This window comes from Dermacentor albipictus, chromosome 7, assembly GCF_038994185.2.
Source record: "Dermacentor albipictus isolate Rhodes 1998 colony chromosome 7, USDA_Dalb.pri_finalv2, whole genome shotgun sequence".
Classification (NCBI taxonomy): Eukaryota; Metazoa; Arthropoda; class Arachnida; order Ixodida; family Ixodidae; genus Dermacentor; species Dermacentor albipictus.
The window spans coordinates 109,299,622-109,323,186 of record NC_091827.1 but is presented as its reverse complement, the minus strand read 5'-3'; the positions used below and the strand labels follow the sequence as shown (position 1 = coordinate 109,323,186).

At 44.8% G+C, this 23,565-nt stretch overlaps 1 protein-coding gene across 8 annotated transcripts in view; it reads right to left on the bottom strand.

Annotated features, from left to right (window-relative positions):
- LOC135903460 (signal-induced proliferation-associated 1-like protein 2) overlaps positions 1–23,565 on the bottom strand; it is a 222,478-nt gene that overhangs the window by 38,447 nt on the left and 160,466 nt on the right. For all 8 annotated transcript variants that reach the window (XM_070522588.1, XM_065433782.2, XM_065433783.2 and 5 more), the window contains 2 exons: positions 20,778–20,893; positions 5,650–5,814 (listed from right to left, as the gene is read on the bottom strand). In XM_070522588.1, coding sequence (XP_070378689.1) covers positions 5,650–5,814; positions 20,778–20,893 — 281 coding nt within the window. The remainder of the gene's footprint in view (positions 1–5,649; positions 5,815–20,777; positions 20,894–23,565) is intronic.

Below are 23,565 nucleotides of genomic sequence, written 5' to 3'. Positions count from 1 at the left end.
CCATCTGTGAGTTATGACCCGATTTATGATTTCGAGCTTCACGACAAAAGGCAAGTTCTGCCGCTTCATCACGGCAACACTGTGGGAGAAGGCCCACAAGGCACACACACAACGGACCAGAAAAGCACCGAGACAACTCGCACTTTCCCCATTTTGCACGACAAGGGCACAAGAGCCTCTGATTGGCTATCTGAGTAAGTGCTGCGGGCGGGCCAGGATCATCTTTTGCAGGGGGGTGTCGACGGCTTGTCCGAAGCAGCGCGGTCATGGTAGGGAGAGCGGTTGGATGGAGCCGTGCCGTCGGGTTTCCCCGCAACCACGAGTGAAAGCCAACTTCTGGGGGCACTTTTCCGCCGCTCGACGTTCAATATATTGGGAGTCACTGCTATTTTTGTGCTATGTAAAAGTAACTTTTGCTATATATACTCATTTAACTATACCGTGCCCAGAAATTGTTCGATATAGTCGGGTTCGACTGTATGTGGCCTTTTTAGACATTACAGGAGTGTATGACAATGTCGGCCGCAAGTATTGTGGGATATTCTGGAAAGGGAAGGCTTAGGCAACGTTTGTCTACAGCTTTTAAGAGAGATTTACCTAGAAAATACAGTTTGCATTGAATGAGAAAAGATGAGGGGTGAGGAGAAAGTTGATATCAACAAGGGATTGATCTTCATGGTGAGAATGGAGAGGGCGCTAGAAAGAAGTAATATTGGTTTTAATCTCTCATACAAACAGGCAGGTGCAGTGGTAGAGCAGCAGCTTCCAAGTTTGTTTTATGCAGACGACACTGTGTTGCTAGCTAACAAACAAACTGATATGCACCATCTGGCTAATATCTGTGGACAGGAAGGTGATAATTTGGGTCTAAATTTAGCATTAAAAAATCAGGTGTTATGGGATTCAATGAAAACAGCAAACTGATAGTGACCGTACAAGGCAAGGGAATACCTTTGCCTAAAAGAATATAGATACCTTGGTCTATGGATAAACGAAGGCAATAGATATATGGAAACGAGGAAAAAAACAACAACAGTAAAGGGGAAGGGAAATGCAGCCATAATCAAACACAGAGCGCTATAGGGATACAATAGGTACGAGGTGCTCCGGGGTATGTGGAAAGGTGTAATGGTTCCAGGACTTACATTTATGAATGCGGTTGTTTGCTTTAAATCAGTAGTACAATCAGGACTCGATGGGAACCAAAGGTCAGTGGGTCGCCTCGCATTGGGCGCTCACGGGAAGACTACAAATGAAGCTATACAGGGTAATATGGACTGGACTAGTTTTGAAGTGAGGGAAGCTCGCAGGAAAATTGAGTATGAAGAATGACTGAGGAATATGAAAGAAAGTAAATGGGCTGGGAGAGTGTTCAGGTATTTGTACAGGAAAAACATTTATTCACAGTGGAGGAAAAGAACTAGGAAGCTCACCAGCAAGTATGCAGCCTGTAGGTAAGTAACACAGCAACAAAGAATGTCAAGCAGTAAGACAGAGAGGCAGAGATAATCTCATGGGTAGTGGCAATGGAAAAGAAACCTGCCATGAGTAACTACTTAAGAAGAAAGATACAATATCATTACTTTTCAAAGCGAGATCAGGATGCCTTAGAACATGCGCGTGTAAAGAGAGATACAGCAAGGAAGAAGAAGCATGTGCTTGGTGCAGTAATGGTAAGGAAACGATGTAGCATGTTTTATTAGAATGGGAAGATGTCTGCCCAGCGGTCGATTTAAGCATCTGGGGCCTTCTTGAAACCCTTGGGTTCAGTGAGAGCAGGTGGAAAGTAAACAAGTTGGCAATACAGATTAGTAAGAAGTGATTGGAAGACTGGTGGAAGTAGGGAAACAACAAACAATGGAATGTACAAAAACAAAGTTCACAACAGGGGTTCAGAAGCTTTGGTTACGCGAATTCATCGTGGTTTTGTTTTTCCTTTTCTTTTTTCTAACATAGGTAGGACATTAGGCAATAAAATAACAAGAGCTTGGTGGCACAAACCCCCGCCCGTTCCGAAGGCTCATAACATCCATCCATCCATCCATCCATCCAAGATGGACACTATTTATTAGGGTACCAAAACTTTCCACATTTGGTTTTGAAACCTGGCATAAAGCAGGCGGCACCTATCACAAGTATCATCGGGCATCGTAATGAATATGGAAAGACTGAAACAGTCGAACCTATGTCAAAACCTCTTATTTGCATGCCTACCGTGGCAAAATATTTGCCAGATTGCACACCGCATACCACGCTAACCATCATCCCATTCACCATTGGTGAGCTGCACAATAACAGTACGCAATGAGCTACTATCCTGGCTGCCTGAACTGACAGCACCAGTGCTGTGGTCCAATAGTTTGAAGTGAACGAAGAGAGCAGCAGGAAGCCAAGTGACAAAATGAACCAATTTCAGCATGCAGCAGGAAGAAATGAACTTTCCGAGGTCCGAAGTAACGAGCCTTCCCAGAAACCAGGGAGCCCTATGTGAAGTCAGCTGGCAATGCTCTCTGCATCTTGCACTGAACTTTGAGGCACTGTAGCAAAACAGGTTGTTCAGAGAGTAACTATCCCAATGATATAATGCTGCAATGGTGGACACTTCTAGTTTTGCTGCATGTCACAGAACGTCATACCTACCGTAACATCCTGAGCAAGCACCTCGCTCCACTTTCGAGTGATTTGAAATTGGCCCCAACTACCGAGCAAGCACTCACTCCCTTTTTCCTCCCTGTTCGCTGCTTCATGCATTTTCACCAGACCGCTTGGCTACAGTTTCTTTTGTCAACTTTTTACGAAATTGAATATTAGTTACACGAAATAATGCAATTTAGTGAGAGACATTTATTGTTTAGCCAGACTTCTGCCGAGGTCTGGTAGCTCCCCATTGCCAGTATGACGCCATTTTGGTCAAACATCTGAAGTGTCACATGTGAATTAAGCACGAGACAGATGAAGCGATTTTGCACGTGATCTGTCGTACGACGTGTTGGAGTTCAACTTGCTGCATACGATGATTCGGGACATATGGTACACGAAGGAATGAGCAGTGCTTAGCTGTGCCCGGAATCAGCACATCTGCATGGACGTGCGGAATACTGCGTAACTTCATCAAGAAAGTGAGAAACGTGTTTGCACAGCTCTCTCATTTTAACCAAGCTATGTCAATACAAACACCACTATTGTTATGATTGATGTTTAGCATTGTTTACTCGGCATCCCTTCTCAACGATTAATGCTTCACTGGCAAGTGTATAGCTATGCAACGCCCTTCACGCTGTATCATCATTTTCTCAGGACCAGGGAACTGGCTACTAAATCAGCGTAACCAAAGCTGATGGACCAGACGACCGCATGCCTAGACAAGACTGACCTGACATAAGACGGTGACACGCAAACAAAGGCGCTCACGTCAAGCTAACCACAACCGCTGTCCTTTATGGAAGCAACCACTCTGTCGGAGCCTGACCTTGACAAGCGGATCATCACAAATGGCCCACTAATTGATCGAAGGGGCCAACGTCGAGGACTTCCATGGGAACAACTTCGACATCAAGTTCCCAGCTTGCCACGCCATTGCCTCGTATGCGGGGGTGAACGTGCAACATTGGAGGCGGAGCCTGGCAGCACGGTGCGACGTCATGGGCGGGATTTTGCCAACAGTTCAACCATTGTGGTTGCCCGAGAAGAAAAACAGTGAATTTCCTCCAACGAGAGAAAGGGAAAAAAAGAAGTGCATAAAAAGTGGATCTTGAGTGCTATGGCAGCGTGCTCCAACTCGTACTAGTACTCTTAGTCGTACGGGTGCTCCGACACGTATGTGTGCTCATGCTTGTGCTAGTATGTACATGTAAACTCTCATCATGTAAATTTGTAAATAAACCATTTTTCTCATCCCTTGCCCATTGCCCCGGACTTCTCAATTGCCTGGCACCTGGTACATCCCCAGCCACGGCACCGTAATGGCCGCTAGGACATAAAGTTGCAACAACTGTACGACACCGATGGGATACGCTACCCCAAGTCCCAATACTACCCAAGCAGCGTAGACGTGTTTCTGCAAGTCCATGTCTGCAGTGTCGGCTACGTTGACAGCCACCAATGGCTAGGAGATGGCAGGCGTAGCTCGCTGGGCCGTCGAATTGAAGACCGGTGGCACTTGCAACACAACCGCACGCAGCTCATAATGAAGCTCCTATGTTGGTCAGCACAACGCGTACACAATTATGTCGCTCTTAAATTGCAATACATTTGATTTTATTGACGCAGACAGAAGCAAACGAGCAAGCCAAGCCAGCTTGCAATTGGTGGAAGACGGTACAGGCCTAAACGTGCCGTGGTTGCTCAGTGGCTATGGTGTTTGGCTGCTGAGCACGAGGTTGCGGGATCGAATCTCGGCCACGGCGGCCGTATTTCGATGAGGGCGAAATGCGAAAACACCCATGTACTTAGATTTAGGTGCCTGTTAAAGAACTCCAGGTGGTCAAAATTTCTGGAGTCCTCCACTACGCCATGCCTCATCAGAAAATAGTTTTGCCATGTAAAACTCCACAATTTAATTTAATTTTTTTTTAACGGTATAGGCCTAGCTCACTGGCCACCGGATTTCGGGCCAACAGCCCTTGAATTTCGTTCGCGACTGAGCCCCACCTGCCAACGTTTCTGAGATTATCTTTCACCACAGGAGAGGCGAACTGGACAAACGGACTAGGTGCGACACTGGATTACAGAGCTGCTAACGAACTCAGTGAAATCATGCAGAGCAGAGTGTATGCTCTATTTGTGTGCTGTGCGGTGAAGCAGAAAACCTTCCCCACCGAGTGCCGGTGTGCTGCCAAATATGGAGATTTCCACTGCGCAAAGCAGTGGATGTGTGCCACACACCCAAGCAACTACGTACTGCCGCTCCTCCCGTGATGTGCCTTTCTTTGTCAAACCGAACCGCTGCTGCTCCTGCCTGTAGCTCTACTTCTGGCAGTTGCTGTGATGATGACAGACATCTCGCTACACTGCAGAAGGCCATGCTTTCATCTGCACAATGCTGCTGCAATGAAAGCACTGAACGTTTGTGCGTTGGTTGTTCCTGCCATTCCTTTCCGAGAGGTCTTTCCACACGACTCCCACTATATAGGGCGACAAGCGCTTATCGTTTGTTACTCTGAATGTGTCAAATGCTAATTGTTTATTACTTCTTGCGATTCAAATTTATATGCCTTTCGGGATGTTAGTCAGCCAAACAATAATTGTCATCGTTGGCCTCTTACAGTCAAACTTCTTTATAAGAAGGTTGCATCCTACATAAAAATAGCTATGCCCCCCATATTCAGCATTCTCCGAATATAAGCATTCATTATACGTTAGTATAAACATTTCATATTTTCATTATGTAATAACTGATTATATCCGTGTTCAGTTATAACAATGCTTGACTGCATACAGTTCCTTTCTTTCGGGCTGTGTATCTGGTACTTTGCTGCCAGAAATGCGATAGGATGATTACGCATGCATTACACCCTAAATGATGTAACTAAAGAGCTCTGAATGTGACTGCTTTGAATTGTTTTCAGCTGGCCTTCGGGCTGCTTGAGAAGTTGAGCTGCAAGTGCTGGCATTCAAAGCCCAGTAGGTATGTGAATGTGCATTGCTCACCTTGCTCGGGCCTTGGCGTATGACGGCACCTGTTGGCCGACAGCCGGTGCTGGTCCCCCCCTCAGAAGCCCTGCGCTGGTGGTGCCCCCAGGTGACCCCAGGTCGGACCCTGCGCTGCTGTCGTAGTCGGGGCCAAAGTAGCTGCAGTTTTGAAGGGGGCAACCCCTGTGTAGCAGGCAGAAGACAGTTGTGACAATTAAAAGTTGAACGCATCCATTAAACAAAAATGTATGTGAGTGAATAAACTATTTCATGAACTAAGCTGTTGATGCTCGGAGTCAGAAGAAAAATTTTCAGTCAAGCTTCAGTCCAACCCAGTTATTATGACTAAAATATAGGGGTGTGCGAATACTGTATACGGTCGCCGACCAATTTTCCGAACCTCACGGGGACTGAAAAATAGTCTGAAAAATCTAACAGCCTAAAAAAGTCGTTCAGCCAAAAAAATAAAATTTACCAGGCTTAAAGCAGCTTACAGATATCTCTAATAATGCCATGCCTCATACTATGCTTGGAGGCGATCAGACTTGCTTGGATTTCCGCAAGAGTGACACCGTATACAGTCAACAGAAGAGCTATCGGTTAGGCGATCTTCTCCAACGGAGTTCACCATGGAGATCAACGAAGCGAGCCGCATTTCTTCACACCAGTTGGCTCTAGCAAAGGCACAGGAGGTGGTGCAGATAACACAAATGCAAAGCCTCACAAACACACATAACAATGCAACGTCTTTGTCAGACACACTTGCTCAGTGGACACACCACATGCAATATAGCAATTGAAGCTATAGAAAAAAATCCTGCATCAAGTGATTAGACGATAGTGCTGACCAATAAAAGAAATGGAAAAAGTCCCATCCCCTGAAGCATGTTAGCCAACGAAGAGCGCACATGGCCTCTGAGACAGAAGGATGGCACGTGCTCTTTACTGATAGCGTGTGCCTCATAATCTTGGAGGCTATACAGTGGGCCACTGGAAGCCAAGCCAGTGGAAAATCCAACATGGCAGCCTTTAAAATCGGGTAGCGCGGCTTGGAATGAGCGATTTATTTCGGTAAATCAAGCTTTGGGGCCTAAATTCGCCTGAAAAATCGGCTGCAAAAATGCATTAGCTTTATGGGAACCCTGACAGTGCATTTATGAAGTCTGGAATATTCATCAAGTCCAAAATTTTGGAGTCCGAAAAGTCTGCAGGCTACTGTAGTATATTTTGAATTGAATATCTAATTGAATAAAGAATGAAAAGACGAATAACAAATACCAGCAAATTTTTAGGATATTCAATGCTTATAAATATTGGGCAAGACAATACAGGATACCTGTGCCCGGGAGTCTCCTAGCATTGTATAACAAGAATGTAGCAAGCTATCAGCAAAATAGTTTTAGCCCCCGGGTCTGCGATTGGGGCTACGAATGCAATGCTGTTGATGGAATACTTGATCATAAGGCAGTATTTCCATTCATTTCTTGTCCTGTACCGAAAGCCGGATATGTTTATTCCACTTTTCACGCTATAATCCATGGTGATGATGTTAGTATAATCAATGCACTTAAGCTTATTTTAGTAAATTTGAAGCGATTAGTCTTTCCGATGATGTCCATGCTCTAACCAAATTTAGTGATATTGTTAAAATGTTCATTACGTATTCTGTCCCACTAGAACAAAAAAAAAAGATAAATACAAAGCAGCCTTGGATTACTCAGAAAATTTTGCATCTGCTACGCCGACATGGCCGCTTACGGCGTGCGAAACGTGATGGTGATACAGTTCGCACTGCTCAATTTCTTGCTCTAAAGGAGGTATTTCTAAGTAAAACTAATGCAGAATGTGATTTTTATTTCCAAATAACACTTCCGGATTCAGAAAAAAATAATCCTCAAAAGTTCTGGACTGCTGTTATGCCTAAAGAATCTACCGCTGATTCCTTTAGAATAAATGACACAGCTGCAAGTGATACTCTCATTATTGCTAACACATTTATAACTCACTTTAAATCTGTTTTTACCCATGACAACTTTGCAATTCCTCTTTTTAGTGAGCAGCTGCAAAGTTCTCTTAATTAGGTTGTTGTTTCCAAACAGGGTGTGTTAACTATGCGGATTCCAAAAAGAAAGGTAGTCCTGACGATATAGATGCGACGCAAGCAGGAGGTGGCGGAAGCAGACAAACATGGTCGCCCGAACACCGCCTTTAATCTTCGTTTTCCTCTCCTTTAACCTACGATCTATCTGTACGCCATTACACATTCCCCCTCCCACCAGAGAGTGCGCACTGCAAACAACATGAGAGGTAGCAAGCAAAGATGGATGTATAAAAAGAATAAGAATGTGCAGTTAGTCCAATGTTCCAAGATGGCTCCATCACCCTTGAGAAGTTCATAAAAGAGTGCCGAGGTCCGGTGACGTGTCACACATATCTATGGTGGGCGAGGCTAGTTTTTGCGCTCCGGACAACATCTACATGCGCCGAAGCACGTGAACACTGATTGTTGTACATGTTGAACTCTTGATACAACTGAGTAAGATTCAAGTGCCTTGCAGGAGTGGGTACTGTGATTGCACTTGAAGCCAGCACATGTGTGTCGAAGAATGCGTGTTGTGAATGAACTTCGGCTGATTACTACCACGGGAGAGCTGCCGTCGACACGAAGTCAGCTCGCTTCTGGTGGTTGGACGTATGCGTTGTCTGAAACGAGTGCGTGTTGCACAAAGTTTTTGAGGTGATATTTCAGTTGCTTTAGCATGCCAGAAGATCGCACCTGTCCTTTTGGTCATTACTTGCGCTGTTTTTCATTTGTCGTATTAGGTGCTGTCTTGATTGCTGGCACTGAAGATGTCCTTGACGATGTTCACTCATAGGAAAACGACATACTGGCCGAGTTGTTTGTCAGTTCAGTTGAATAGGGCTTAGGCATCTTTCTTGGTATTGCATCTGCTCTTTCGATGGCACTCTCTTTCGGCGGCGGCCGTGTCGGTTTTGTCCTTATGTGAGCCGAACTTGTTCTTGGAGTCACTCGGTCAACGCTTTCTGCTGTGGCTTGTCTGATGGTGAAGTCCATGTGCGAGTTTCTTGAGAAGCCACTTCTAAGGTTGCAACCCATGCGACGTTGTGCTGTGCAAACACTTCTGTTAGTAGACAATGTGTGATATCTGGTGGCCTTGATGCCTCTGCAATGTCAGTGGTTTGTTGAAGTCTAGTGTGAGCAGAAGAGCTTGAGATATGCAAATCAGTTTAACTCTAAGTGTAAGCTGTTCATCTGCTGCTGATGAAGGTAAATGCTCTTTGTCACAAAATAAACATACAGTGTTGGTGGTTTCATAGTGGTGCCCTAGCAAAAAGTAAGCTGGCTTAATTTGGTTGCTCCCATTGATTTCGTCCATGCAGCCTGAAATACCAGGTAGTCGGTCACTGGACGATGCCGCAGTGGATGTGGCTTCACCACGTTGTTCCGTTGAAAGGTCTGTCTCGGGATAGTTAGAGGTTTTAAGCAAGTACGAAGCAATCAGCGTCATCAAAGAATCGTGCGACTTGAAACCACATGGTGGGCTGCGCGTACAAGTAGTGAATGCATATAATGGTTCAACGGTGACAGGTGCCCGACGGCGTGATGCAGACGCGCATAAGGATAATTTCAGCATGGAGGAGAAACCTGCTGGAAGGTTTGGTCTTGAAGGAAAGTGACTTGAATGTCGATCAGCGAATGAAGGCTTTACTTTGTCCATTGGGTGTGGCGAAAGTATACTAGGCATGCGATTCTGTTTCATCTTTTTGGGGAATCACTACAGGAGAAACATGACGATTTAGTCATACGTGGCTTTGGTAGGTACTGATGATGATCACTGCATGGAGACTGTGGGTGACTGCAGCAAACCAGTTCCAATGTCTCTAGCTTTTGTATCATGCGGGGGTCTCCAGCGTATATGTTAAATCGACTGATAATTTCTTCCACGATTTTCTCTCACAATCCGTTATCAAGCATGTACGTTAGGTAGAAGCAATTCTTCACCAGTGACGTAATCTATAAAGGTGGTGACCACATCTAAGTTCCGACCACGATGCAGAGGATGCCTGGAGCTCGAAGAGGTGAAACCAGTCTTCCACGGACCCATCATCCACTGATCCTGTGTACTTGGGTATGTCCAAGGCTTGCAGTGGTGCGATCATGATGCTGGTCTGTTTTGGTGGTGGATCTGCGTGCCTAGCTTTCATGGCGTAGTGTGGAATACTTCCATGTTAATGTGCGGCTGATGGGGTGGCTGCGGGATCTTTATCGTGTCGACTTGTGTGACACGAGCTGGAGGTTGCAGACGGTGACAAACATGGCCACCCCAACACTGCCCTCAATCTTCATCTTCTCCTGTCACCTACGGTCTACCTGTACACTGTTACGCAGACAATGCATTCCTCACTAGCTACTCATTATGGACTAGTTGTTATTTAACTATTATTATGTCATCCCTCCAGCCTGGAAATACACTAAAGCTCTTTCGTAGTAGAAATTTGGGAACAAACAGTCCTTATCAAATTATGGACCTTCCTTACATCTCATTCCCATAAAATACTAGAACACATGATATACAAATATAAAATATCAGCGAGTTTTTGGAGATAAATGAAATGATGTTTTATCGGATGCTCAACGTGGCTTTTGACACGGTTTCAGCACGACTGGCCAACTTGGTGAAATCACTCATGATATCATCCAGATGTGTGTGACCAAATTGACACAATATTTATGGATTTATTGAAAGCATTTGACATTGTTGCACACAATTAAACTGTTGAAAGAGCTCTCCATTATCCTCGACAACCATGCATTAGTTAAGTGGATTGCTCCTTTTCTCTTCATCCATTTCGAGTGTAACATCTGGCATGCCTCAAGGTTCAATCTTACATCTGCTTCTCTAATTATGTAAATGATTTACCGCATAACATTCCTGTTAAAATCTGCATGTACGCTGATGATTGTGCCCTGTACCAAACCTTTGAAACTCTTAATGATTCCGACACTTTAACAGTTCATTTTCACCATTTCCCTCATAGTGTGAGACTTCGGAGATACAAATCAACTTCTGAAAAACACTTTCTATGTCATTTATTAAACACTCTTTTCCATCTTCTTTCACTTATTCGTTCAACAGTTCTCCACTAAAAAATGTGCTCCAGCATAAACACCTTGGTCTTATATGTTTTAAGGATCTGTCTTGGTCACTTCACATTAGACAGATGTGCAACCACTGTTTAGATAGGATACCTACAAGATACTCTATGTTCAGCCCCTCTAAACACAAGACCTCTCCCTCATAAAACACTAGTTCATTCAGTACTCGAGTATGGCTCGATCGTATGAGGCCCGCACAAAACATATGATAATTGACAAACTTGCATCTGTCGACAAGAAAGCTGTACGCTTGATTTTTCTTTGCTGCAATAGGTATTTTTCACCTAGTTCTGATCTTCACAGTTCTCAGCTTGCCACTGTCTCTTCCTGCCTACGTTGAATCTGACGTTTTTCCATATTCTGATTAACTCTCCGCGATTTCATCTACTCAGGAGCTACACCACACACGCTAGATCTACATCCACCAGACATCATCACAAGTTGAACGTGTCTCCTTTTCATCACCGCACTGATGCATTTAAATGCAGCTCTTTTTTTGTGCACACTATAGACGCTTGCTTCCCAATGCTTGCTTCCCGAAAACAGCAGAAAACGAAAATTCAAGGAGGAGGCTAAGCTGGCACTGGGCCGGCAGGGCTGGCAGTACCGGCGCGGAGGCACGAGTGCGCGAAGACCATCAAAGATGAGGATGTTACGAGGGGGTTGAGAGGGAGGGCGAGGGCAGCGTCATTGTGGAGAAGGGTGGGAGAAGCAAGCGAATTTGCTTTCCTGCCAGCTTGCTGGATGGTAGTAACTACCTCTGCCACCTACTGCCACCGAAGCAGCGGAGTTGCCGAGGCCAGGACTGGGCCTCTGCTGCTGCTTCCCTCTGCGTGCTCGCATGTTTTTTCCTTCGTCTGCTGACAGATCAGTGCTATGTTTACCTTCTTCATCCGGCGTTCTTAACAGCTAGTCACGTCTTATCGAGATGACGAAGTTGTTGCCGCTGATCGTAATCATGCGGGTGTGATGCCTTTTGTTGCGGCGTCGTCGTGTTCAAAAGACAAGGAAAATGAGGTACTGGGTGTCACCTTCGCATCCTTATATTCAGGGTATGTCTTGTCGTACAAAATCACATATGGCGCATTGTCTCCAACAACCTTTCTATCGGGACATCTCGGTAGACACTCCATCGTAAAAAAACAAGCGTGAACAACACCAACCAAGCCAACCAAAATAAATGCGAGCGAGAGCTGACGCAAGCAGATGATTATGCGAAACAAGCGGTCCGGCTGAACCAGACACAAGTACGAATAGAGTGGTCGAACGGGCCCAATGATCCCAATTTCCTGCACGTACGTCACCGTAGGGTCCACTCTTATTGTTCTCGTCCACTTGTGGCTTGTTTGCTGCCATGGTGAGCCCCGAAAAATCAACCCAGGGCCGAACCCTTCTGCGGCACGTGTTTTGATGCAAGTGCCGCTAGAGCATTACGGCGCAATACAGAAATGCCGATCTTGCGATTTCTGAGAGAATGAAATTTCAGCCACATTTTTTTTCCCCCATGCACGGCGCTGAGAAATTTCTCCTATGCCGTTTCCTTTATGACGGGGTCAGAGCAATGCTGGTCAGAGAAGCCACCACGTGATTTGGCACGCTGCTAAGAGCATTGTCGGAGCACCAGGGTGTCTACCAAGTTGACATTTCCAAATTCCACAAGGTTTTTCAGGTTTTCTCTGAGTGACACAGAACTTTATGTCAAGATGTTTTATGTCAAGATGAGCTGACACTATGTAACCCGAAGCAGTCATTCTCTAGTAAGGATGTGGATAAAAAATATGAATTGATCCAGCTTGAATAGTAAGGAGTAGTGTTTATTTTATTCACAAGAAAACATAAGGCGGAGCTTGGCAAAATGCACAGCGAATAAAATATCCTTAAAAGAAATGGCAAAGCCCATTGCAAATTGAGTCAAACATCTTCAAATACGAATAAAAAGAGATGTATATAGAAGCAACTATTTTAGAGTATGAGCTATTTCTACCAACTGATATCAAGCTCGTTGGTATGAAGCTCGAACTTTGTCACAAGTGAGATTCTCTCTCAGCAGCTGCATAGTCAACTTCAACTGTCCTGACATACTCTCAGCCCGCGCACTCTCAGCCCGCGTTAGAGGAGAAAACTGACAATTTAAAAAAGACTTGGCGCCTACAAAGAACTTCGAAAGCTCAAGCAACAGTGCCGTGTTAACACATTTATGAAAGTTGTTGATGATGCTGAACAAGGCAATGCCAGAGCAGTACTGTATAACTGCTCGATCAAGTGAAAAACTACCGTGCTAAGAAGCCACAGCGGTCGGAGACGACAATCAGGCACTGCATAGTGCTCAGGAATTTATCAGCAAGGTCCTATGAGTACATCAACAGTGAAGGACTTCCCCTGTCTACCATGCAGAAATACCCTCCGGAAGTACACAGGGACTGTTACAGGAGATGTTGGCTTCACCGAACTAATTCACTGCAGAAGAACTTCAGTTTGGCCTAGTTGGTATTTACTGCAAATCATATTGACCGCAAAAAAGACGGGGACATAGGAAGAAAACACATAAACAGCACAGGCGGCACAGCACAAGCCATGACCAGACTGCACGTGAACTGATGGAGGCTTACCATATAAATAAGAAAGGTGAAGATTGTGTTAGCGATACCTCCATTAGGTTGTTTCAAGCGGAAATAGATTTTTTTGATAATTGGTTGCCACGCTAAGCTGATGTGCATTCTTGTTTGCCGCAATCTGCGCATGTTCCTTTTGCCTATATATGCCCACTGGCTGCTATGAATAAAACAGTTGAAAGTTACCGCCTGTGCTGTTTATGTGTTTTCTTCCTATGTCCCCGTCTTTTTTGCGGTCAATATGATTTGCAGTAATTCACTGCCATTCAGGAATGGAGCTACAAATGCTGGAAGCACCGCAGACAAAGGGATATTGACTTGTGGTTGACGAGCTGCGAATCAAGCAAAGATTGGAATACTACAAACAAAGGGATGCGTTTGTTGGGGATGTAGATATGAGCTCAGACTTACAACACCTTGTTCCAGAATCTGAAAATAATACCTTGGCACATTCACTTGTGCATTTTTTGCTGTGTGGGCTGAATGGGAGGTACAAGGTACCCGCAGAATACTTTTTCGCAAAAGGGTGCACAGGTGAACAGTTTGCTGCTACAACACGTTTTGTAACTAAGAAGATGCAGGAAATTCGTGAGTTCGTGTTGTCACCGACAATCATAAAATGAATGTTGCAGCTATGGACACTTTCTGCAATGGCGCTGCACAGATAACGGCCAAACATCCTCCAGATCATTCAGCACCAATTTTTCTTTAATTTGATCAGAGCCATATAATAAAAAATATTAGGTCCTAGTTTTTGGCTAGACATTGGTGGAAAGCACGAAGTGTCCTCCAAGCACTTGAAGACTCTCTACAGGATGCAGCTGCATTCAACTGTGAGACCAAGATTCCTCACACGAAAGCATCTACAGTAAAACCTTGTTAAACCGTACCAGCTTAAACAGTAGCTTCGTTTTAAAAGTAGTGAAGTCAAATCCCCGACTCATCGGCCATTGAACATGTGTTTTGTATCCGCATAAACCGTACCAGCTTATTGCTTTCGGATTGGTTAAAACGTAGCGTTTCAACTTTTCGTCGCGCAAACACGGTGGTGCGCCGTCTCCATCGGGCGGCCCGGCAGAACAACAAGCCTCAGAGATCGGAACAATGGCCTCCAAGCACCCTGTGCGTTTGCGCATGAAGCCACATCAACATCATTTCGACACCGTGCAAGAGGCGTTATGGCATCGTGCAAGCGAGGACTCACGTCGTTCTGTAGCTCGGATAAAAAAGACACCAGGTGCTCAGCATAGAAGAAAAATTAGATATCGTCTGTGCTATCGAACGTGACACGAAGAAGTCGGCACTGGCACGCAACAGGGATCTGCTGTTGACTGCAGTGTGTGGCATTTGGAATGTGAAGAAGTTGCTCGGCAGCGCTGCTGCGACCGCGAAGACATGTCGGCTACGAGGTTCGACTTTTCACCATCGTTGCCTGTGTTGTTGCCGAAGTGTCGACTAGCGACAGTGATGAGGACGACAGGGAAAGCGACAGCACGGGCAATTCAGGTCCGACAGTGGCATAAGCTATGCATTATGTCAGCCTCGTGAATGCAATCGTCGCAACAAGAACAGGAGCGTGATAAAGTAACTCTATTCCAAATGAAAAGTATTCCAAACTCCGGCACCCGGCAATGAAAAAGGTGCCCCTGGGCCTTCTGCAGCACTACTGCGTGCGTGCACGGACAATACGTAACGTGAACGAGGGATCAGCTATGCGAGTGTTTGCCGAGAAGAGGGGGCTGGCTGAAAAGCTGGCACGCAGCTTCAGTAAGTTTGAGGCCGCTGCCGTCGTCGTGCTAGGCCGCCGCGGCATCAAACGAAAATAACAATTTTGTCACGCGAAGTGAATAAATACGGCATGTTTTCTTCCCCTTTCATCGCACTCTCTCTGAGTTCCGTTTTCGACAGGTAAGTGGGCGATCTCATGCTATTCGGTTAAACAGTACTACTGTTTAGTACGTACTTTTTCCGAGCTCCGGACAACTACGGTTTACCGAGGTTTCACTGTATACCCTTCAAACATTGAAAAGATGAATGTCATGTCGGCCGTGCAATTGTTTTCTGCTCTTGTCACTGCAGCACTCAGCTATTTGAAGGATCAGGCAGACCACACTTGTGATCTGGAATTTGCCTCAGTGGGTCTACAGTCGCATTCATGATGACCGTGATGACCATGATTCATGATGTGAGCAACTGTCAGCAGCACATCCACCTCAACAACGAAGATGCTCGTCATTACATAGATATTGATGATGAAAGGTTGGAGGGGCTAGAAAATGACTTCCTCAGCTACATGGAAAGCCTCAGGAATGCAAGTCGCCCCGGGAACTTCTTCAGCAAAGAAACATATCGCGCTCTGGTGTTCACTACGAAGTCAAATGTGCAATGCATCTGCTATCTCTTGACAGCAAAACAGTTCAAGTTTGTGCTAACGCGAGAAATGTATAGCGATCTAATCGAATCAATGTTTGGGTTTCTGCGCCAAAGTGCTGGATGCAATGATGCACTGGATGTGAAATGCGCATTGTATGGACTTGAAAAGATGCTAAAAACTGGGATTGTTGCTGCACCTGAAGGAAGTAACGTCCGAAGTTCTTTCTCTTCAGGGCAACTCGTCACAACTCAGCAGGACACCCGCAAAGTCTTGGGCTCTGCTGAGAAATTCTTGAAACTTGCAGAAGAGTGTTTTAAAGAAGACTGTCTTTCGACAAGGCCATGCTTCCCTACAACTGATGTAGCCAGTGTCGCTCTGGTCAGAGGCTACTTTTCAAGGCAGCTACATGGTCTCTCTCCTGCGCAAAATGCATTGAACTTACGGAAGGAGTCAAAGCACAAATGCCACTTCAAGGACTGATGGCTCACCAAGATCGGGTCGGGCTGCGCTACCCTAGTCAAGAGCTTGTGAAGCTTTTAGCAGTGCTGAAAAGATTTGCCGAGATGGTGCTTTTAAACGGAAAGTCCATCCCAAAGCCTTTGAAAGTTTGTGTGGAGAGAAGCGTCAGCACACTCATGGATGTGCCTATCCTTACATGCGGCAGCGAGGACATGAGTCACCGCCAGCAGCGGCTCTAACTAGTGAAAAAAAAATTAAAGAAGCCGTTATTCACAAATTATGCTTTGGGGGTAACTGACAGAAACGTTGTTGCGAAGAATTTTGAGAAAGAAACCCTGTCCTGCAAGGTGCTCAGGCTGTAAGCATCCGGCAATAAATTTGTACCACGAGGCGATACTAACTTCGTGTTTTTCATTAGTTATCCTTGCTGTCCATTCTCACACGAAAAATCAGGTCAATTTGAATAACAAAAGGCACAGCAAATATTAACAGCAAATGTTTTCTGGTGGCGGATTATGCAAGGCACACCAATATAAATATCATGCGTATTGGCAATGCCGCTTTCAGCATTAACTGCTGCAAGAAGCGTGCATAACAGCCTGGGGCAAGCGAGTAGCCATGCCAAGCGCCGGGCAAGATAATGTCAGAGGGTGGCGTCAACGTGTAGCCAAAGCTTGCAACAGCGCGGCCGGCTGATGACAATGGGCGAGCGCGATACCTGCCTGGCATCTTCCTAGAGGAGGCGCTAGTGGTGGCTACGGCTACTAGCGGATCTGCGTGCAAGAGCGACGGTTCAAGGTGGCAAGATAATCAAAATGGCGGCGGTGGTGGCTTTGATTGATGCCGTTTGAGACCTGCGGTTACGGCAAAAAGTCCAGAAAATAAGACGTTGAAGGCTTCTTGCGTCTGAAGTTTCAGACGTTTCTATAATTTGACTCTATGGGGTACGTGGTGGTGCCGCGAAGCCGTCCGTATTATCGGGCATGTCCCAAAAATCGGGCATCCGGAAGATCTGTCGTTGACTGTTCATTGGCAACTCCTCCAGCTGACGACACGGCGTCAAAGACGATTCGTGACGATCCCTCCCTGTTATTCGAAGCCAGCATTAGCGACTTTCGTTCCCTTTCAATAAAATTAGTTAATTTTCCCTCATAGAAGCGCAAATTCCCTGAGATTTCCCTGAGTATTTCCAGAATATTCAAAATCCCTAAGAATGCCCGGTTTTCCCAGTTGGTAGACACCCTGCGCATGGTATGCTTGAATTAACCGCCAAAATGCTTGCGTCTTCAAATTACCGGGCGTTTTCACCAATTAGAATACACATAACCTTAATGGGACCACGGCGTCTGTTCGAATAAACCAGAAGTTCAAATTAAGCGTTCAAATTAACGAGATTCAACAGTATGTTGTTAACCACTGCTATTTATCATATCTTGTATTGCTCTATTTTCGTTCCTATTTTGTCATCTTTGTATTTTCTGCTCCCCACTCTTGCGATAGCCCTTTGGATCTGCAGTATGTTGAAATAAATGAATAGGTAGATAGAAATCAAGATATACAGTACGGTCCACTCTTATTAAAGGGAATGGCAAATTAGTATGCCAGAACTGATTATGACTCAGTCCCAGTATATGAAGGTCTGGAAAATATTCTTATCGATACAGTGAAATCTCCATATCACGAACATCAGGGGACCGCAGCAAATAGTTGGTTATTCTCAAAGGTTGTTATAGCGAAAGCTCCAAAATTAAACATTCCACCCATCAAACCATCAGTTCATCTATACTCACTGTATGAGCTATCTACGAAAATCTCGATGTTGGCTCTCGGACCGGACTGTCGCTATTTTTCATAAATTCCACTGCCACAGACCACTGAAGTACCATACCGTAAGCATGGCATGCACAAAAAAAAAAGGTGCCGATGCCGAGAAAACCACTGACAAAGAAGCTCCATGTCGCTTCCAAAGTGCGATGCTTTTTTGTTTGTTTGCTTTTTCAAATTCCTAGCAGGGGACATTGCAAGTGCCTTGCCCGAGGTGGACTATTTGAAAGTGCAAGCACATGTAAAACACAGTGGCTGGAAAGTTCGACTGTATGGCATCTGCGCAAGCATGGAGGCTACATTTCTCATCGTGCGTAGCTAGTACGGCCATAGAAAGAAGCACTAAAAAAGGAAGAGAAGTCTGTAGTGCTAAAATATTTCTACATTGAAGCTTTACTCAATTACCAAGAGATTTTCTGACAAGTCAGTTAATGTGGTGTTCAAGAATTCACTACAGAATCAAGTGCTTTCTTCTCTCTGAAACTACTGAATTAGTGATGTTCTGCTGTACTGAATACCAGTGAGGTTCTCAATTTATTAGCGGACCTGTGCTTAGCAGCAATCTCTTATATATGGCAAAGAAAGCTTTGCTTTCCGGTTTTTCTCCGAAATACAGAAGGGCTATCCCAACTCTACGGCAGGTGGGTTATTGCAAGACCAATCTGTATGACAAGCGAAAGGACCGCACATCACGACTCGATCACCACTCCACACATAGCCGGCGCTGACAGTAAAAAGCAGGCACCATCTGTGCAGTTTCATTGTCAGGTTCAGCCTTCTTTGCCACCTGTCAAACATTCCAATATCTGCACGGTCACTTGTCCACACCAATGTATGCAATCTGGTCATGTTTGTTTCGGGCCAGCCGTGTGATACTTTTGTGCCAGCTCCTTGGCACCGAAAATGAAGCGAAAGGATCGCTTGGGTGGCATCGAGCACGAGGGGCTCGCAGCACATGTGACATATGGCACTGCGCGGTTCTCTACAACAAATATATTGCATGTTCGAAAAGTCAAGTTGTTGATGTTCGATTATCGAATTGTTCGAATGTTCACCATTCAATGCTATTCGGTGATATTAGAGTATTTGCGCACCCCTATTTTCAAGTTAAAAGCATGGTCTTAATTTATTTCGGTGGTTTACTCTATGTTACTTTGCCAGCTCTTACGCTTTGTTTTCTGTCATCATTTGAAAAACTTATAAATAGGGTTCTGCTGTATTAGCCAAGCACATAAATTGCGCATTAATAGCATATATAAGGTTTTCTGAAACTGCATGCAGACTGAGAACAGAAGTTTTGGTTTTCATTTCAAGAATGATCTGCCAAGAGGAAGATACAAAAAATAATGGTGCAGTCCTGAAAAAGCACCAAAGACCAAGAGGCTAGCACTCCCCCCTCATCCACCAGAGGTCACCCCTGCGCATATGTATATAGAGTAAAACCTTGTTAATTCGGATTTCAAGGGACCGAAAAAAATGGCCGAATTAACCCAATGTCAAATTATCGAGGGTTTCAAAAAAACAACAAATAAATGTTTACTACGGCAACATGCCTTTATTTACTGAATGAATCGGCAAGTCCTGTTTCTATTTTGCGGAAAAGCAGTGAAGAAGCTGGATTTCTCATCATCTCGTGACTGATTACGAGAACTGATGACGAGCGGCGACGGCCTCACGTTTTCCTTCACAGTGCGCCTGTGGCGTGTGTCTTAATCTTTCACTGCTGTGCATGCATCCCCATGATTTTTTCGCCAGGTTGCCCCCCTTCACGACGTAGACTTCATCTTTGACAGCTTCACATCAAGTAAAAATGACACTGCTGTTTTCTGCAACCACTGCAGCCGAAACCGGGGCCGGCCGCTGTCAACGCGATCATGGACAGCGACCTTGCACTTCTGAAGGCATGCAGCCGATGCATGCACTGAGTCAAAACTAAGCCACCGTTTGCTGCAACTGCGGTTGAAATCGCGGCCGCCATTGACACGATCATGGATGGCGACTACACAGCCACAAAAGCACGCAGCAAACGCAGCGCTATGCGTGGTGGTACATGCAAGAATAAAGGTTTTAAAGGCAAAAAAATAGGCACGAAGCGTTCTGCCGTTACTGTCATTCACGTACGATTTCCACTGATGAATATGACAACACAAACTCCGCTGCTTCGTTTCGATGGACGCTAACGCCGTTTTTGCTCTTTTGCATCGCACACTTGCAGCACTCCGCACTTGCCGAGCTCCGAGAGTTGTCCGAATGAACCTATGTGTGGCCAAGCATGTCTGAATTAACGAGAGTTTCATTGCATTAAATAATGCATATGCCTGTCGGGACCAAAGGACGTGTCCGAATGATCTGATTTTCCGAATTAACAAGGTTTTAACGTATACTTAAAGCACCAAGGCTAACAAGATTTGTCACCGGAACATTGCTTTTCTTCAGCTTTCATCAACTTCGTCTACATGTAATATGCCTGCACAATCCTTTTCAACTATACCTTTTTCTTCTCACTCTGTTGCAGAACAATGGTGAAGTGTAGTAAGCTCCAACTTATCAAGAGTACTAATTCCAAGTGCAACGACAGTGGCAAACACAGAGATGGGACAAGTGCTCATCCTGTGGCGGTCACTGCAGTCTGGTCACTCGGTTGCACTTCGAAGTAGCCCTCGCAATGTGGCGTCCTAAATGGCCGGTCGTGACCTACCTTCGAGGGCTGCCATCCTTGTGCGGAGGCACGACCGTGACGCTGACCATCACAGACGTCTTGAGCAGGTCCACCATCTGGTCGTAGCTAAGCGTTGCCACGGCCACCTTGCAGATCTGCATTTCGAGACAATTGATTATAGGCGTGCGAATAATTTTTGAAACTGAATCGAATACAAATCAAAAAGCCCCTGAAGTGAATAGTAGAATTGCATGTCGAATGCTTTAAGGGGGGATATGGATTTCGCATCGAAAAAGAAAAATTACCACAATACTGGTTTCTTGTAAATTGCGTTTTCAGCTTCTATAACACTTTTTCTATCCGATTCCTAAATACTGAAAGCAACATACAATTGCTGTAAAATATGTGTTCCATAAGCCAAGGTGGCGAAAAGCTTTGAGTATATCATGAAAAAAACGGCTTTTTCAAGCCACAATATCTCCGGAATGGTGCGGCCGAGTGCCATCTTCATTTCATTAGAAAGATCATTTCTCCATCTTCAAATCTTCCGCTTCAGCTTTCTCCTCCACAGAGAAAAAAAGCACAGAAAAAACGAATGATTGAAGGTCATTGTCAAGCCTTCAATTGGCCATGCCTGCCATGTGACTCCAGTTCTTTTCATCACTGGTCTGGCACTCACTCCGCACGGGCGTCGTCTGATCCTTGCACCTTGTGCACTTTGGTCGTCTCGACCACAGTGTTCTCGATGAATGTCAAAACAGGTGCGACTCGGACGTCACAGATGAGCGCCAGATCCCTTCATGTCTTAAGGTCTCGGACCCGTGACTATGGATTTCGAGCATGGGTGTTATACAGACTTCGCAACCAAGCACATCGCACAGGCAATATTCTCGGACCCATGGCTAAGCCTGTCAAGCATCGGCACCTCAGACTCGGCAAGGTCAAGCCCATCGCACGCTGGCTTCTCATACCTGTGACCCCGCACATCACTCACGTACTCCTCGTACCCATGGCTAAGCATTGTGTGCATCGGTGCCTCTGTTTCTGTAATTAAGCACATGTGTCGACTCCTCAACTTCGCAGGCGTTTCAGGCATCGCTGCCTCGGGCTCTGCAACCAAGCACATCGCGCACCAAAGTTGAGTGTTTATTTAATTTGTTTAGGTATTTTTCTTGATCACTGTCCGTGAGTTACAGCACAACTTTACTTTCTTGGATTTATTATGCACCCAATGTGTGTACCTAACGTGAAGGTGACAAGAAAAGTAAAAAGTGCTAATTTTTTATGTTTACCTTCAACACAGATTTGGCTATGCTCACAATATTCCACAAACTTTCTACTGAAATTGTAGTCGGCCCAAAAAACAGAGAAAACGACAACTAAACGGGGTCATGTCGTAAATACAAAAAATCTGAATGTCACGCTCTCAACACACACATTTTGGAATGCGCAGTGCTTCGAATAGGTCTTCTATACCATTTCGTAAGTTGTTCGGGCTTGGAACAAGCCCAAAGAGAGAAAGAATTTGTAAATAAAAATGTTGTTGAGACATAACTTAAAAATTCTTACGGCAACATCACAGAAACATTAGCAATAACTGCTCACTTTCATCGAAATCCACGAAGAAAGAAGGAAGTTGATTTTGAAAGCCACATCCTCCCTTAAATAGTGAATAGCTACTTTCACTATCATTATAAAGCCATTAACATCCTAGTACATTCACAGCATTAGTAGGTTTATGTGATTATGTTGCCTATAACGAAGCTTCATATATTTTAAAAGCACAACTACAGCATTGGAAACAAATAAGCACCTTGATCGCGTACCCACATCTGCTTGGCAAGAGCAAATGATTGCGACTTTTAACAGGAATAGCCTGGCTCTCACTGAGCGATGTAGTGTACTCGACTACATAACTTCTGATGTTTTATGTTTGCTAGGGCTATTCCAGGACGAACTTACTGAACTTGTGCTGGACTTGCTTAATTATGCAAAGCTGACAATTTCAAATATTCAAAATGTATTAGATAAATATTCGTATTTGCAATGCAGTAAAACCACATTATTTCGACCCGCATTAATTTGGAAAATCTGATAATTCAAACTTGTCCTCTGGTATGCATTGTCCTTGTCCTTGGTAACTTGTCCTCTGGTATGCAGAAAGTAGGCTGTGAAAAATAAAATGTTTATTTATACCTCTAAACAGCGTGTCATGCGTTAGGCGCACTGAAATAATCCGAAATCTGCACTTGCTTTTGTTTGACAACTGCGGTGTGCATCGCATCTAACTGCTGCGCGAACACTGGTGGATATAATTTAGCATGCATGAAAACAATGAGCGACTCAATCGACGAAAATGCACTTCGGACGGGCGGTCAAGGCAAAAAGTCAGGAAAATCAGACGGTGAAGGGTTCTTGCATCAGGAATTTCAGATGTTTTTTGTACACTGACTCTATGTGGTAGGTAATGGTGCCGTTAAAGCCGATCGTTGACTGTACCCTGGCAACTCCTCCAGCCGACGACACGGCGTCAAAGTAAATTCTTCACGATTCTTCTCTGTTAGTCGAGCCAGCAATACCATGACTCATTTTTTTTTTTCAAAAAAGATTACACCGAATTTTGCCTGATATAAGCACTGACTCCCAGAGTTTTCCAGAGTATTTCCACACTATTCAAAATCCCTGAGAATTCCCGGTTTTCCCGGTTGGTAGACATCCTGAATCCTAATGAACGAGGTTTTACTGCAGTTACTGCTCTGTCTGAATGCTAAATGAAACATGATAATATTAGATTTCGTTATTTGAAAGTTTTGAATATGCGAAATAG